The 14,538-nt window shown below is 44.2% G+C and overlaps 1 protein-coding gene across 3 annotated transcripts in view; it reads right to left on the minus strand.

The window, feature by feature from the left end:
- XPO4 (exportin 4) overlaps positions 1-14,538 on the minus strand; it is a 58,108-nt gene that overhangs the window by 41,003 nt on the left and 2,567 nt on the right. The window contains exons 1-3 of one of the 3 annotated variants that reach the window (XM_029048030.1): positions 6,906-6,995; positions 1,767-1,917; positions 1,516-1,657 (exon numbers count right to left, since the gene is read on the minus strand). In XM_029048030.1, the coding sequence (XP_028903863.1) occupies positions 1,516-1,610 (95 nt within the window). In that variant the 5' untranslated portion in view covers positions 1,611-1,657; positions 1,767-1,917; positions 6,906-6,995. Of the gene's footprint in view, positions 1-1,515; positions 1,658-1,766; positions 1,918-4,172; positions 4,239-6,905; positions 7,012-14,538 lie in introns of those variants that run through there. The other 2 variants (XM_039914892.1, XM_029048028.2) reach the window with 2 other exon arrangements.

Here is a 14,538-nt window from a genome sequence, read left to right on the forward strand (position 1 = left end):
TTATTAAGGTAAGAAACAATGGACCTGTGGATGAACGAGTGCTTAAATAGGAGGGTAAATTTACCTATACTGTTCTAATAATATCCCCAGTATTAATTCAGATAGCAGTTGGCAAGATCAACACAAAGTGAACTCAGTAATCACCTAAAACAACTAGGAAAGTGGCAGAACTGGTTTTAAATGCAGCTCGTTTGACAGTTTTTCCAAGGACTCTCACGTCTGGGGATTTTTCTCATCGCAACTACAGTTCTAAATAGTAGTGTGAACCTCAAGAGGTGCAAGGGGAGAAAAATACTACAAATTCAGAAATGCAATTCAAGGTAAATAAAATCTTATAAGGAACAATATAAATGCATCCTTTTCTACACTTCACAGTTTCTTTTAAATGGTCTTTATTAAGCACTTAATATTTGCCAGGCACTGTTCTAAACGCTGGGGTAGATACAAAGTAATACGGTTAGACACAGTAAATGTCCCACATGGGGCTCAGTCAATCTCCATTTTACAGATGAGGTAACTGAGGCACAGATAAGAAAAGTGGCTTGCCCAAGGTCAAACAGCAGACAGGTGGGAGAGCCAGGATTAGAATCTAAATCCTTCTGACTCCCAGACCCGTGCTCCATCCACTACAGAAGGCTGATTCTCTCTAGTTGGCAACACTGCTTCTCAGATTGGAATCACAGAGAGAGAAGCAGTGTGGCTTAGTGGAAAGGGCATGGGCTTGGGAGTCAGAGGGTGTGGGTTCTAATCCCGGTTCACCCACTTGTCTGCTGTGTGTCTTGGGGCAGGCCACTTTACTTCTCTGGGCCTCAGTTACCTCATCTGTCATCTGGGGATTAAGACTGTGAGTCCCATGTGGGATAAACTGATTACTTTGCATCTATCCCAGTGCTTAGAACAGTGCTTGGCATATATTAAGCTTTTAATAAATACCATAATTATTAGTATTATTAGATACTACAAAGGTGATCACAAAATTTTGATTATACTCAAAATCAAATCTGTGAGCTTGCCGGGACACACACATGTGCACACTTGCACAGACGTACACACATACACATTTGCCCGGCAAGACCCTTGCATTCCTACCTTCGCTCCTCCCTTCAGGGCACAAGCCGGGGTGGGGCCTTTCCTCATGCGGAATGAGGGGATCCACTGGTACACCTGAAGTGCAGGGTTGCCAATGGGGGCCAGAGCTCTTAACCGAGCTCCCGCACTCCAAACCCAAATACTCTTAATTGCTACACGATGAGTTCCCTCGTTTTCATTTGGAAGAGTTCTAATATATGCACACATCCACCACAGTTTCAGCCACATGAACACAAAGCACCAAAAAAGCTTTGCCCCGTTCTTGATGAACCATTCCAGTATTTCAAGTAAGGAACGGAAATCCTCCACAAAGAATAAGGTCTAGTCTCCACAGACTCACAGCAGTTCCTCTCGGTCTGAACAGATCTGGGGTACGACTGGTGGGGAAATGGACACAGGGGTTGGCTATTCTCTCAGTGTACTTACTTGGGCCTCTGTAAGACATATGTTAAGAGGAATGTTCGGAGCGACTCAATGCTACTTTTTTCCAGGAGAATCCACTCTCGCACAACCGCTTCCATTATCGCTGTGGCAGCTTGAAAAAGGACATAGTCCACCTTGCTGGTTTCTGTCAGGAGAATGAAAGACTTTCTTCAGGCAAGAGTTCACAGGGCTTTCAACACTCTGCATTTGTGAATTTGAAAAGGAACTTTGCAGACAAGGAAGATCATAGTTACCTGTTTTTTTTTCCTGTGACCTTGCTCTAGCAGCACAAAGAGGCTAGTTCCTCTCAGAAGGTACCTCAGGCAGGTGGCAGTTAATGACCGATCACAATTTTCACAAACTTTCCTCACCTCTCTTCAATTGTTACTTCCAAAGCATGAAGAACTAAAAAATAACACAGCTTTTAAAAAAATAAAAAAAATAAAAAAATAAAGCAATCGGTAGTTTCTCCAAGATATTCTCACCAAGCATAAATCGCCCATTGCATTTGGAAAGGCATGAAATAAACAGCCGTGCTGGTAAGAGTCCAAAAGTGATGAACTTTTCAGCAAGATGGCAGCCTCCGCTGGGAAGCTCAGAAATACAAACATGGATCTTTAAAGGTTATCTTCCTCCCAAACACAATTTGCTCTTTACGCATGGTGAGAAGTACCTGTGAACTTTCTGATTGCTATACTGATCAAACTACTTCCAACTCCAACCCTGCCCTTGGCGAAACCTAACTTTTACTACCAAGTCACAGTATTTCACCAAGGAGAACTGAATCACAGAAAAATGAAAGAGAAACAGGCATCGGTTATTCCTCTCTGTGATCCAGGCGCCAATAACCCAGGCAGTTTCCAAATGGCAGGTCCAAATTTCTAAAGAGGGGAGAAAAGAGTGAAGTGAAATCTCAAGAAAGGGATAGAAATTCTCTCTGACCCTGAATAGGAGGTAACTTGGAAAGGCCGTGGCCGGACACCACATGGTCCCCAAGATCTTTGCAAGTGAGAATTTGGAGGGAATCTCTAAATATGACACCTCCCCACCCCACCAGGCACAAGACTGGCTGTATCAAGAACCAGTCAAGAGTTCCTTGGACTCTGGTCAGAGTGCTTTCGGGGGGGGGGAAGAAGGGGGAGAGGGAAGGCGTGCATGAGCACACCCACATGCGCGCACGCGTACACACCCACCCACGCGCACATTTTTTTGGCTCAAAACTGGACATCTCAACCAACCCTCCAACTTTCCAAAATCACACCAGCAAAGACAAGCTATGAACCTGACAAGAGACAGATGAGGGGTTTTCCCCCTAAGGCCTGCCACCAGAGGGTCAGATGAGCACCTGGCCACAGAGCCTGCCGGTCACATGCTAGAGCCCCTTTTGACTTGTTTCCAAAGGGCTCTGTGCTACTGCACGTTGTTTTGGGAGAGGTTCTAACCATAGGCCACAAACTCCCCAAATAACTCTCAAAGAAAACATGAGTTGATTCTCCAAAGCGGGAGAAGCCTGTGAAAATCAGGCACAAGCGATGTGACTCCTAGAAGGGGCTTGAGAGGTGAGCAGTCAGGAAATCCTGCCCTGGCTCTAAGGGGAAGTGTGAGGCCACTCTGAAAAAAGATGGCTCTGAGACCGCAAGCCCCACCTTACCCCTCAAGAACACATGCATCAGAGGAGAGAGGATGGGCGTTGGAGGTGACAGTGGAAGGAGGAGGAGAAAGGAGGGGCACAGCCTTTCTCAAGGCCCTCCCCACGGCAAAACGGACCCTAAACTGTATGGTGGATGAAGACATGCCCTGAAACTTCAGCGATAAAACTACCCTCCTTTCCTGATTATTTTTTGGACAATGATAGGCAGGTGAAAGAAGATTTTTAAACTTGGACATCAAGTGGATTAACTATAACCCTCTTCCTCCCTATGAATGCCCTCCGAGCATCTGGTTTGGAGGAAATGATGTCTTGGGGGCAGAGGAGCAATGAAAAAAACCCAGCATGTGTAAGAGAGCCTCCCAAGCACTCCTTGGCCAGCCAGCTCTTCATTCGAGTCACGTTTTCCCTTAAAGTGAGTGTATGTGTGTGTGTGTTGAGGTGGGGGGGGGGGGGGGCAGTAGTGGGGAGAAACTGTGTCGGCCACTAGAACACCCCGGGGAGAAGAGGAGACAAGTTATGGCTACTCTTGGGCTGCCGGGCTCTCTGGAGCCCATGGCAAGAACAGCCCCAACATTCAGGCCCTTTCACAGAGGTGACAATTAACTCAGGAATTCCGGTTCAATTTAGGGATTGTGGGATGACCATCCCCCTCTCGGGAGACAAGGTGCTCATGTTCCCTAACCAAGTGTCAACAGCTTAGATTTGCGGATGGTATCTACTTCGGTAAGCTACTACACCTTGAAAGCAAGAGGGGACAAGGAGAACCCAATAATGGGTTCTTCACACTTCATGAGTAAGGAGGGAGGAGTTAGATCAGCTCTAAAGAGGCTAACATTCACAACACAGGCTGCTGAGTGGGGAAATCAAGACCTCTCTGATCCTTAAATGATTTTCCTCCATTGCAAAAGGAATGCCGCCTTCACCGCCTGGGTTTGAGATGCCTATTTGTCCAACCTAAGATTTTTTCCATAAAGTGCAGTGGAAAACTTCTCCACTGGAGGACTCTCACCTTTGAGGAACCTTCCTCCAGGGAGTCCTTTTCTTTGATTTCTTACAGCGCTCCTAGAGAAATAGGTTTCCAAAGAAGGAGGAGCTATTTTCTAAGTTGGAAGAAAGAGAAAAGAGAGAAACGATTCAGACCAGAGATCTGGGAGGGCTCCGAAGTCAGCATCTGGAGAAATCAATGCAATTCTTTGGCATGACATTTGCCCGACAGACAGGCCAAGCCGAACCCACCTAGCCCAACTCTGCTCAAGACCAGTGAAGCACCCTGGGGATGTAGAGGTCAAGAGAAAAATAAAAATCTCCTTCATGTTTTCTGCCAAAACACCAACACAAAGCTAGGAGCGGGGAGGGACTGAAAGAAATGGAAAACAAATTCAAAAGCCAAAGAACAGGAAGTGAAAGAAATGAGGAAAAAAGGAAAAAGAAGCAGACAATATTTAACCTAAGAATGGACAGAAGAAATTTAGGAGGAGAGGAGGGTAAAGACATAGAGAAGGTCTTTCCCTTAAGTTTCTGAACATTTTCAGTACCCGATGCATATACAGTGAAATCAAACTGTTGAACAAGAGTGTGAAAATACTGATTTGTGATTGACTGCCACCTGTATGAGAAGTCTTCTGAGAGGAATTACCTCTTCTGTGCTGGTGGCAACTGAATAAGGAATTAAAAGATTGTCTGTGCAGTTCAGATGTAAACATTAATATAACATAAGACTTTTCAGTCCATCAATGATTAAGGCCGTAACACATTTAGTTAAAAAATTTTTTTCTGTATTTCATTTCCCAATAAAGTAACTGCAGAATTACTGGTGGATCTAGTAGCATACCCCTCCACTCCCCACCACCCTCTCCCACCACTTCCCGCCCAAAAAGAGCTGACAAAAATGCACTCCCTGCATTAGTCCAAACTAACCAAAGTCAGCACCACAAAATTAAGTGAATATTCCAGGGGGAAGATGTGAGGACCAGCATCCTCCACTGACAGGAGCAAGTGCAACCCTCCTGCAGGGTTCCTGGCTGGCAGGGGAACCAGCCTGCTCAGCCTCGGGGAACACTGAGGACCACAGTTCACCTTCATCTACACCTAGCTGACAAGCCATAAAGAGCACCGAGGACAAGGTTTTTGTTTGTTTGTTTTGGTGGTGGGAAGGAGGTAGGTCGAGGGAGCGGGGGAGATGATGACGGAGGGATGACAACACTGTTTAGTTCACTTGGTTTATTGGAGGGGGTTAGGAAAGGTTGGGGAGGTCAGGAAGGGAGAGAGAATCCACATAGGTAGCTGGGACAGGCACTTTGTCCTGTTGTTTACACTGGAAAAAATCTCCTTATTGGGGTATCAACATGCAAACACCACCAGACTCTAACCACTGGGCAAAAAAATCCACATCCATTTTCTGGAACGCCCCTCTTTTTGGATTCTAAATTTTTCTAAAGCTGCAGTCCGGCATGAAAATATGAAGGGGGGCGGGGGGGGCAGTTAGGGATAATGAGGGAGGACCAAAGCATAGCTGACATCTGCAGTGGCTTTCAGCCACAGAGGTGGACGACTGGACAAAGAGATGCAATCTTTAGATATAATAAATACACTGTCTTCTGGACACTGCAATCAGAATGGTTTTGTGGTAGTTGGGACTGAACTAGAGCCCAAGAGGGGGAGCCGGCAATTTTGCTGTCAAATACTTGTTACAAACTAACCTTGCTGAATGACGCAAGAAAACATTGCCTCTTTCTAGACTGCCCAGCAAACTGGCGGGGATAAGCAAAGATGAAGGCAGTGAAAGGGAACCTAGCACTAAACCAGCTCCAGCAATGGTAGCTGCCTTCAAGGATCTGTACCCCCAGGGGACAGAGAGCCAGCTGAGGCAGGGCAGTAACCTTGGGCACACAGGCCGACCGGGGTAGGCCAGTAACCCCAGGCGGTGGCCACACGTGTTTCTCAAGGGTAGACAGGGGGATGATGGAAGACAACAACGACCAGCAACAAACAGAAATAATAGGGAAAAATCACTGACATGACAAGAAAGATTACACCTGAGAGGCTGCTCCAATTTTTGGTGTCTTGGGTTTCTTTGAAGCAAGAAGGAAAGTGAGCTCTATGTTATGCTCAAAAAATGCCTGCAGAAATTTTGAGCTTGCTCTTTTAAAAACACAGATCCAAAGTCATTACAATTAATTTTGGGCCCATGCCAAAAATTCATCCATTCATTTGAAGACATTTGAGAATCATTAGATCAGGCTGGGCTCCAAGTACCCAGGGCTTTTCTTGTACCTGCTACATGGAAATGATGCAGAAAGTGTCGGCTAGGTGACCCTTCGATGCTTGCGGGTATACAAAGTGGAATTTTCATCCCCTGTTTTATTGAGCAACTAAACTGGAGACTTGGTTTTAAGGCCCCAGCTAAAGATATTTCTAAACAGAGCTAAGCAGACCATGACTCTGAATGGGAAAACAGTTTAGGTGTCTGTTACCTTTGAGGGAAATATTTAATCTGCTTAGTACAGTGCTCTGCCTACAGTAAGTGCTCAATAAATACAACTGAATGAATGAATCCACTTCAGATTATGTATTTTTAATTAAAAGCTAAACATATTTTCAACAGGTGACCTTTTTCGAATAGCACTTACAGTACCAGAATACCCAAGTAGGCACTGCTGTTTTCTGGGCAAAATGTTTTCTAATTCAACACCACCACCAAAAAAAATAAATAAAATTAAAAAATCAAGAAATGGATGCTTACCCAAAATGTGTTTGCAAACTGCAAATGGCGATTTTGATTTCCTAAATGATAAGAATATGTGCTCTGCATGCTGGCGTTGTTCATTATTGACCATGGAAGGTGGTGCCTTAAGGTAAAAAAAAAAAAGTATATTTAATGAGCAATTGATAAGCTAGTCGACCCATCACTCAAAGACATCTCATTTTCTATTTTGCCCAGGCCAAGTACATCCTCTAAATTTCTAAGCCCCAGAAGTACTATGCTAGCTTCATGATTCAAAGAAAATCTTCAGAAAAAAGCAGTCCCAAGTACCCTTGCGTCAAAAGCCTGAAAAGTTAACCACACCTGCCAGCAGACCGGCCTCCCCCCAACTCTTCTCCTACTCCCAGCTGACCGTCCAGAGAGCAAATCTCAACTTGCCCACTGCTAGCCTACTGGGAAGGCTAGCCAGCGTGGCTATCTACCCAGCGTGGCTCAGTGGAAAGAGCCCGGGCTTTGGAGGCAGAGGTCATGAGTTCAAATCCCGGCTCTGCCACTTGCCAGCTGGGTGACTGTGGGCAAGTCGCTTCACTTCTCTGTGCCTCAGTTACCTCATCTGTAAAATGGGGATGAAGTCTGTGAGCCCCACGTGGGACAACCTGATTCCCCTGTGTCTACCCCAGCGCTTAGAACAGTGCTCTGCACATAGTAAGCGCTTAACAAATACCATCATTATTATTATGAGAAGCAGCGTGGCTCAGTGGAAAGAGCACGGGCTTTGGAGTCAGGGCTCATGAGTTCGAATCCCAGCTCTGCCACTTGTCGGCTGTGTGACTGTGGGCAAGTCACTTAACTTCTCTGGGCCTCAGTTCCCTCATCTGTAAAATGGGGATTAAGACTGTGAGCCCCACGTGGGACAACCTGATTCCCCTATGTCTACCCCAGCGCTTAGAACAGTGCTCGGCACATAGTAAGCGCTTAACAAATACCAACATTATTATTATTATTAAGGCTGTGGCAGCTGCAAACAGTGCAGGGTGCAGCAAGACCAGGGACTGGCCCCTTCCAAAGATTTTCCTGTTCTTCTTTGGGCCTGCTGGCTTCCTTAAGCTGTTCTTACTGTTGCTGATCATTCTCTCTCCTTGTTCAAAGGCCCTGTTCTCTCGCACAGGGACTGTGTCTCATCCAATTATCATGGTTCTAACCCCATTTCCAACTGGGTTTTGCAGAGTAAATACACAATAAATGCCCTAATGATAACCATCACTTGGGGCATATATTGCTCTGACAAAAATCTCCCACCACTCAAATACTAAGTTTCAAGCTCTTTCGACTCCAATGTTTCATGAATTATTGCACTCTGACAAAACACTGAATGCTAAAACTTGTTGGGAAGAGCTCCTAGCCCAAGATCCTTTAGCTTCAAATCAAAGAAACAAATCAACATTCTAATTCCTTTTGAGTGGAGCTGATAGGATCCAGTACCCCACAGCTGGCCCATATTGATTTAACCAGTAAACAAGAGACTCAACATTTTCCTTAGCAAGGACACACACACACACACACACACACACACACACACACACAAATCTATCCAAGTTACTGAGCTCATTTTTTATGGCTCGCTCGGACCAACAAGGGCAGAAAATCCCTTTCGATCTACAGTATTTTATTGATTAAAGGATTGATTTATTTTGACCATCAGCAAGAGAAAACCCCTTCACATCTGAAGCGTCAGATTTCCTCTGAAAATTTCCCATAGAACACTCACCCCCAGGGTGGGCTTTTCTCTGGAAAGCACCTGGGTGCTTCCCCCACCCCATCATTTATTCACTCATTCAACAGTATTTACTGAGCGCTTACTACGTGAAGAGCACTGTACTAAGCGCTTGGAATGTACAATTCAGCAACAGATAGAGACAGTCCCTGCCCAATGACCATCCCAACGGCAGCTAACTCAGTCTCCGGGAAATCGGCACCTGCCCTTTCCCAATGAAAGCTGGGAAAGGCAGACATTTACACTTGTTCACAAAGCAGCCTGGAGATAAAAAATACCAAAGCTTCTGAGGGAGGAGCTGTGGAACACAGTAATCCCTACAAGTGTTGAAACCTTTTGTTGGGGAATTCTTAGACTTTCCCTTCAGACATTCGGTTCTCAACATTTTCTTCCCCAAAAAGGAGCATGGACTCTTCTGTCAATCTCTAGGTCCTCGGGAAACCAACTCGGAAAGTTTGATCTTTTGGAATAACTCCAGGTAACTTTTTTTGACAAATTACTACTAAACCACATTGACGGGGACCACTAAAGGCAGTGTCACAGCGCCCTCTGCAGTCCGAAGCTGCAAGTTCTCCACAGGGGCTGGGCCCAAGGGCCTCCAGAAGTTCAGCCAACAACAGAAAAAATCACAATCCCCCACATATACTGTATATGCGTGTACACGAAGTATACTGTACTCATTCATTCATTCGATAGTATTTACTGAGCGCTTACTATGTGCAGAGCACTGTACTAAGCGCTTGGAATATACAAATCAGTAACAGATAGATTCAGTGCCTGCCCTTTGACGGGTTTACAGTCTAATCGGGGGAGAAGGACAGACAAGAACAACAGCAATAAACAGAATCAAGGGGATGAACATCTCATTAAAACAATAGCAATAAATAGAATCAGGGTGATGTACTCTGTAAACGGCCCCCAGTGATTTCACTTGCAAACTGTTCCTGGGCTTCTCCATTGAGGCTTTCTCTTCTTTCTAGCATGCCTCCCTCTCTAGTCGGTTCTCCTTCCACAGGTGTTTTCATTAGAGGCAACGTGGTTCAGTAGAAAGATCACAGGCTTGGGAGTTGGAGGATGGCGGTTCTAATCCTGGCTCTGCCACTTGCCTGTGTGGGCAAGTCGTTTCACTTCTCTGTGCTCAGTTACCTTTTCTGTAAAATGGGGATTAAGACCGTGAGCCCCACAAAGGATAACCTGATTACCATGTATCTACCCCAGCGTTTAGAACAGTGCTCGGCACATAGCAAGCACTTAAATACCAGAATTACTAATAACTATAATAATTAGGATGGTATTTGTTAAGCGCTTACTATGTGCCGAGCAATGTTTTAAGCGATGATTATTAAGCATTTGGTCTAGAAGGCTGCAGGGGGAAGGAGGAATGTTCTCACAACGGCATTCATCTGTCCAGGGGATGAAGCAGTGACGGAAGAAAGTTGTGGGCCCCAGAGTGAAATGCTATTTCTCCTTGACACCAGTCTGTCAGGTCAGGCTGCAATGCCCTGAGGACTGGGATAATTGACTGAAAACCAACTTTGCCGCTTTGGCGCAAAACTGGGCAGGTGTGTGTCTGAAATAATGAAGTGAGATTTTTTTTTGTTTACAATCACTGCATCCCAGTTCCTCACTTGTGTGGAAAACCTCGAATGGACCTAATAAATTTTAAATTACCACTGGGACTGGATACTCTAGGAAAGGAAGTATATTATACTCTCCCGAGTGCTAGTACAGTCCTCTGCACACAGTAAGCACTCAATAAATATGATTGAAAGAATGAATGGAAAGTATTCTTGAAAAACAAAGCCCTTCCATTTTCTCCAACGCATCCAAACTCATCTTCCTCTGCCTGTGAAATCATTTAGAGGCTTTACAGTCAAGAGATCAGTTAATCCAATCCTCTGCCTCTGGTAGCAACACACTCAGAACACCCCAGAAAGATGACTGCCCATTCAATGTTCCAGGAAGAACATCACCAGCCCGTCTCTGAAAAATACCTGCCAACCATTAATGTCCTGGGGAAGGCAAACAAGCTCTTCCCAGAAAACTGCCTGCCCATTAAATAAAGTCACAAGGTCAGCATTCTAGCACTCTTCCCAGAAAGAAACCTGTCCATTCAATACTTTCTCCACCTCTTTCCAGAAAGAGGTCTAATGTCACAAGTTCCAGATCCTTGCCCAGAAATATGTCTGTCATACAATCACACCTTAAGGAAAGCATTCTTGATCCCTTCCCAGGAAGAGATTTGTCCAAAAATGTCAAAGGGAGAGAATTCTTGAATTCCTCCCAGAATGATGTCTGTGCATTCATAGGCATCAAGAGCAAATTCAAGATTCCCTTCCTCAGCACATTTTAGAACATCCTACTGTTCAATAACAAAGTTATCCTCGTGTTACAGTCTTGTTATTCACTGCTGTCATTAATGTGGTGCAGATCCCACTGCCAATCTGGGACAGTGGGAATCATCACTGAAGAATCATAATTCTTCATACACTTGAAGACAGTTAGAAAAATCATTTAATTTTCTCTAGAAAGAAATTCCAGTTAGTACAGCATGCTCACAAGAGCTTAGGGATACTCTACTACCTAAACAAAAGAAGTACTTTTGCATTTCAAGTTATACCAAAATACCTGGCTCCACCACCTCTCGGCTACTATTTTGGTGCTCTTATTTATTTTTTCAATTTTGCCACTTGTGAATCACTTTCCTTTATGTTGGGGAATTAGAACTGCAGTCCTGCAGTCTCATCTCCTCCAGGTGTTCCCTCATTAATCTCCTCCAGTTGTATCAATCTTGCAACTAGTCTTTTACCTCTTCTATTTATACACCTACCTCTAGTACTTATGTACCTTCTGTTTTACATTAATTTGCACTTTCTGATCTATTTTGCAATTCCTTTGGGAGACTGTCAGAGTGTGGCGGCAGCATGGTATCGGGTTCCAGATCAAACTAAAGGTGGACAGAGCTTTAGTGCTGCCTGATCTTCCCTACTGCTCTACGGCCTAGATCCCACACAGGCACATCTGGCTCCTCGAGCAGGTCCATCAACATCATTTTACACACTACTTTCACTATCAAATGGCAACACAAGATCACGAACAGTGAAGTTCTTCAACCTACAGAGAGTCTCCTAGTACTAAAGCTCTGCTCACCTAAACACAGCTGCACTGGATGGGAGAGGTAAAGAAGAATGAGCGACAGCAGAAACTGATATGAAGCTTCACACAACGCTGCACTTCGGCTGAAAACTGGGAGTCGGTCACTGAGAAGAGACAAGCGTGGCACACCACTATCAAGAAAGGAGTTGCTCTTGAGCAAAAGCTCCGAAAAGAAAAAGAGACAAGGAGGGAGAAGGCAAGCACTTAATACAGTGCTCGATAAACAACACTGATTGGGGAAAAAAAATACCAAACCAGCACCAGATTCTGAAACATTAGGCAATACCAACATTTGTCCTTTGTATTCAAAGAAAACTCACTGACTGTGAAGTTCATCTCTGAAGGTGTGTGGGACTGAAAAGACTGATGCCAAATCCAGTCTCAGACACATTGGGCCCACAAAATCATTTTTCCTTGTGGTGTTCTTGTACTCTATTTGTAGCACCTGGTGCTCTTTTCTCTTTTGTCGCCTCGTCTCAAAGACAGCCAATCCCTTCTTGATGGCAGTGTACCCTGTGGGTCTGTCCTTGGCAGTAGGGAAGCAGCGTGACCTAGTGGAAAGAGCACGGACCTGGGAGTCTGGGGACCTGGGTTCTAATCCTTGCTCTGCCACTTACCTGCTATGTGACCCAGAGCAAGTCACTTCACTTCTTTGCATCTCCATTTCATCAAATGTAAAATGAGGATTCAATATCTATTCTCCCTTCTTCAGCTGTGAATCCCACATGGGGCCTGATCATCTTGCATCTTCTCCAGCACTTAGTACAGTGCTTACCAAGTACCAGAATTATTATTATTGCCAGTTTTCAGCTGGATTGCAGTAATGTCTGAGGCTTTGTTTGACTGTGCCCTTCTTTTGCCTTCCTTGCTTTTAGTTTCATATCCAGCAAGCTGAATAGCCATGGTATCCTGTTATGCTTACTGTTCTCACATCTCACCAAACAGAGCTCTGTTCATCCGTGGTCAGTACCAGACACGAGAATAATTACCAAATCTCAAATTCTGAGAATTCGGGATATATATCTGACATAGAAGAATAGAAACTTTTTCTAACACACTATCCAGAACTAGAAAGAGTTAAGTTTGGAAACTATCACTTAAATATATGAACAGCTCACTATTTGCCAATTTTATCCTATTCCCCAAAAAGATGATGGAATTCTTGGTAATTCCATTCAAGTGTTAACAATACCTGTGCGCAGATCACTGAAAGAAGCACTTGGAAGTAAGTCAACTATCTACCAGACACACTTTAAATGCTCTGAGATGCTCCTTCGGAATAGCTTCTGGAACATTAACTGCAAGTGAAAGGCAACTCTTATTATACTGGTGCTGTTTGATGTTGCCTTTTTTACCCATCCCTTCTTCCTGTACAGTTGCCAAAAACTTTCAGAACACCGAATGTTGACCTTCCACTGGAGAAAATGCACACTCATCTAATGGAATATAAAATAGGCACTTACGTGATTTCAACAGAATTTCTGCTAGTCATTAGTACATTTTAAAGTAGGCTTACTTCACACATTTTCACAAAATAAGTGAGTTTTTCTGAAATTACACCAAACAATGGAAATGCTAGGAATCAAATGCTAGGATCAAACAAATCTCTCCTCACCCCTATTGAATTTACTGGAGAAATGTTGACGATCCCCTCGTTGAATCTGTTTACCCCACTCCTGGTCTAAATTACTGTTCAATTTCTATGCCTGAGAAATAAGGGAGAGGCCACCTCATTTTTCCATGAGTGAGGTTATCTCTATTTAGGATACTCAATCAGTCAATGGTATTTACTGAGCGCTTACTGTGTGGACCACTGTATTAAGCTTGGGAGAGTACAAGAGAAAGGGTAAACGTGATACCTGCCCACAAGGAACTTACAATCTACTGGAGAAAACAGACATTAAAATCTATTAGGGATAGGAGAAAATAGTAGAGTAGGATAGGGTGGGAATTGGAAATCCTAAAATGAATTGACTATTTTATTGGCAGTTAGTCTCATGATCTTCCAACTAAGCCTGCTGCAAAGGTGAAGGAAATTCAGCAAACCTTCAACAAGGCATGAAATGAAGAATATCCAAACCAGATTTCTACCACAGCTCCTTGGTGGAAAAACCCAGGCAAGTATTAGTTTATCAAAGTAGATGAAAAAGAACGCTACCACCTTTCTACACTTTACAGCCTGTGCACTCCAGAGGAGAGCAGTGGGCTGGTAAACATTTTGAACTTATCAGCAAGGCTGCTTAGGACATTCTCTTGGTACTCCCAAAAGGGAAAAATGGAGATAGCTCTTGTTCACCAAGTGCTCGGATATCATTCCCATTTAGATGGCAAACTCCTATAAGCAGGGATTGAATCAGATGTTTTTAGTATGTCTAATACACCCCCAAGTAAATGCTGTTGAAGCTAATGATTCCCAAAATGCTGCTCTGAGTTTTGTTTCATAACACACCACTTTTTCTCACTCCCTGATCTTACAGAAATGGGCATGTGTATCTATATCTACAGCTGTCCTCTGTATATTCACCACGGATAGTGAAGTGAAGCTATTGAGTGTTTATGGCCGAAATGGCCAATGTGGTATCCAGAGTCCTGGCCTCATTGGGTACACAGATTGTCATTTGCTGCGAAGCTGCACTTTAACGTTTCTACCCTCAGCACATCACCGTGGCACAGTATGTCATTAGTTCACGAGACACTCTACTGGAGGAGCAGAACCAATTTCTCCAAACAGTACCTTCTCAT

Source organism: Ornithorhynchus anatinus, chromosome 20, assembly GCF_004115215.2.
Source record: "Ornithorhynchus anatinus isolate Pmale09 chromosome 20, mOrnAna1.pri.v4, whole genome shotgun sequence".
NCBI classification, from domain to species: Eukaryota; Metazoa; Chordata; class Mammalia; order Monotremata; family Ornithorhynchidae; genus Ornithorhynchus; species Ornithorhynchus anatinus.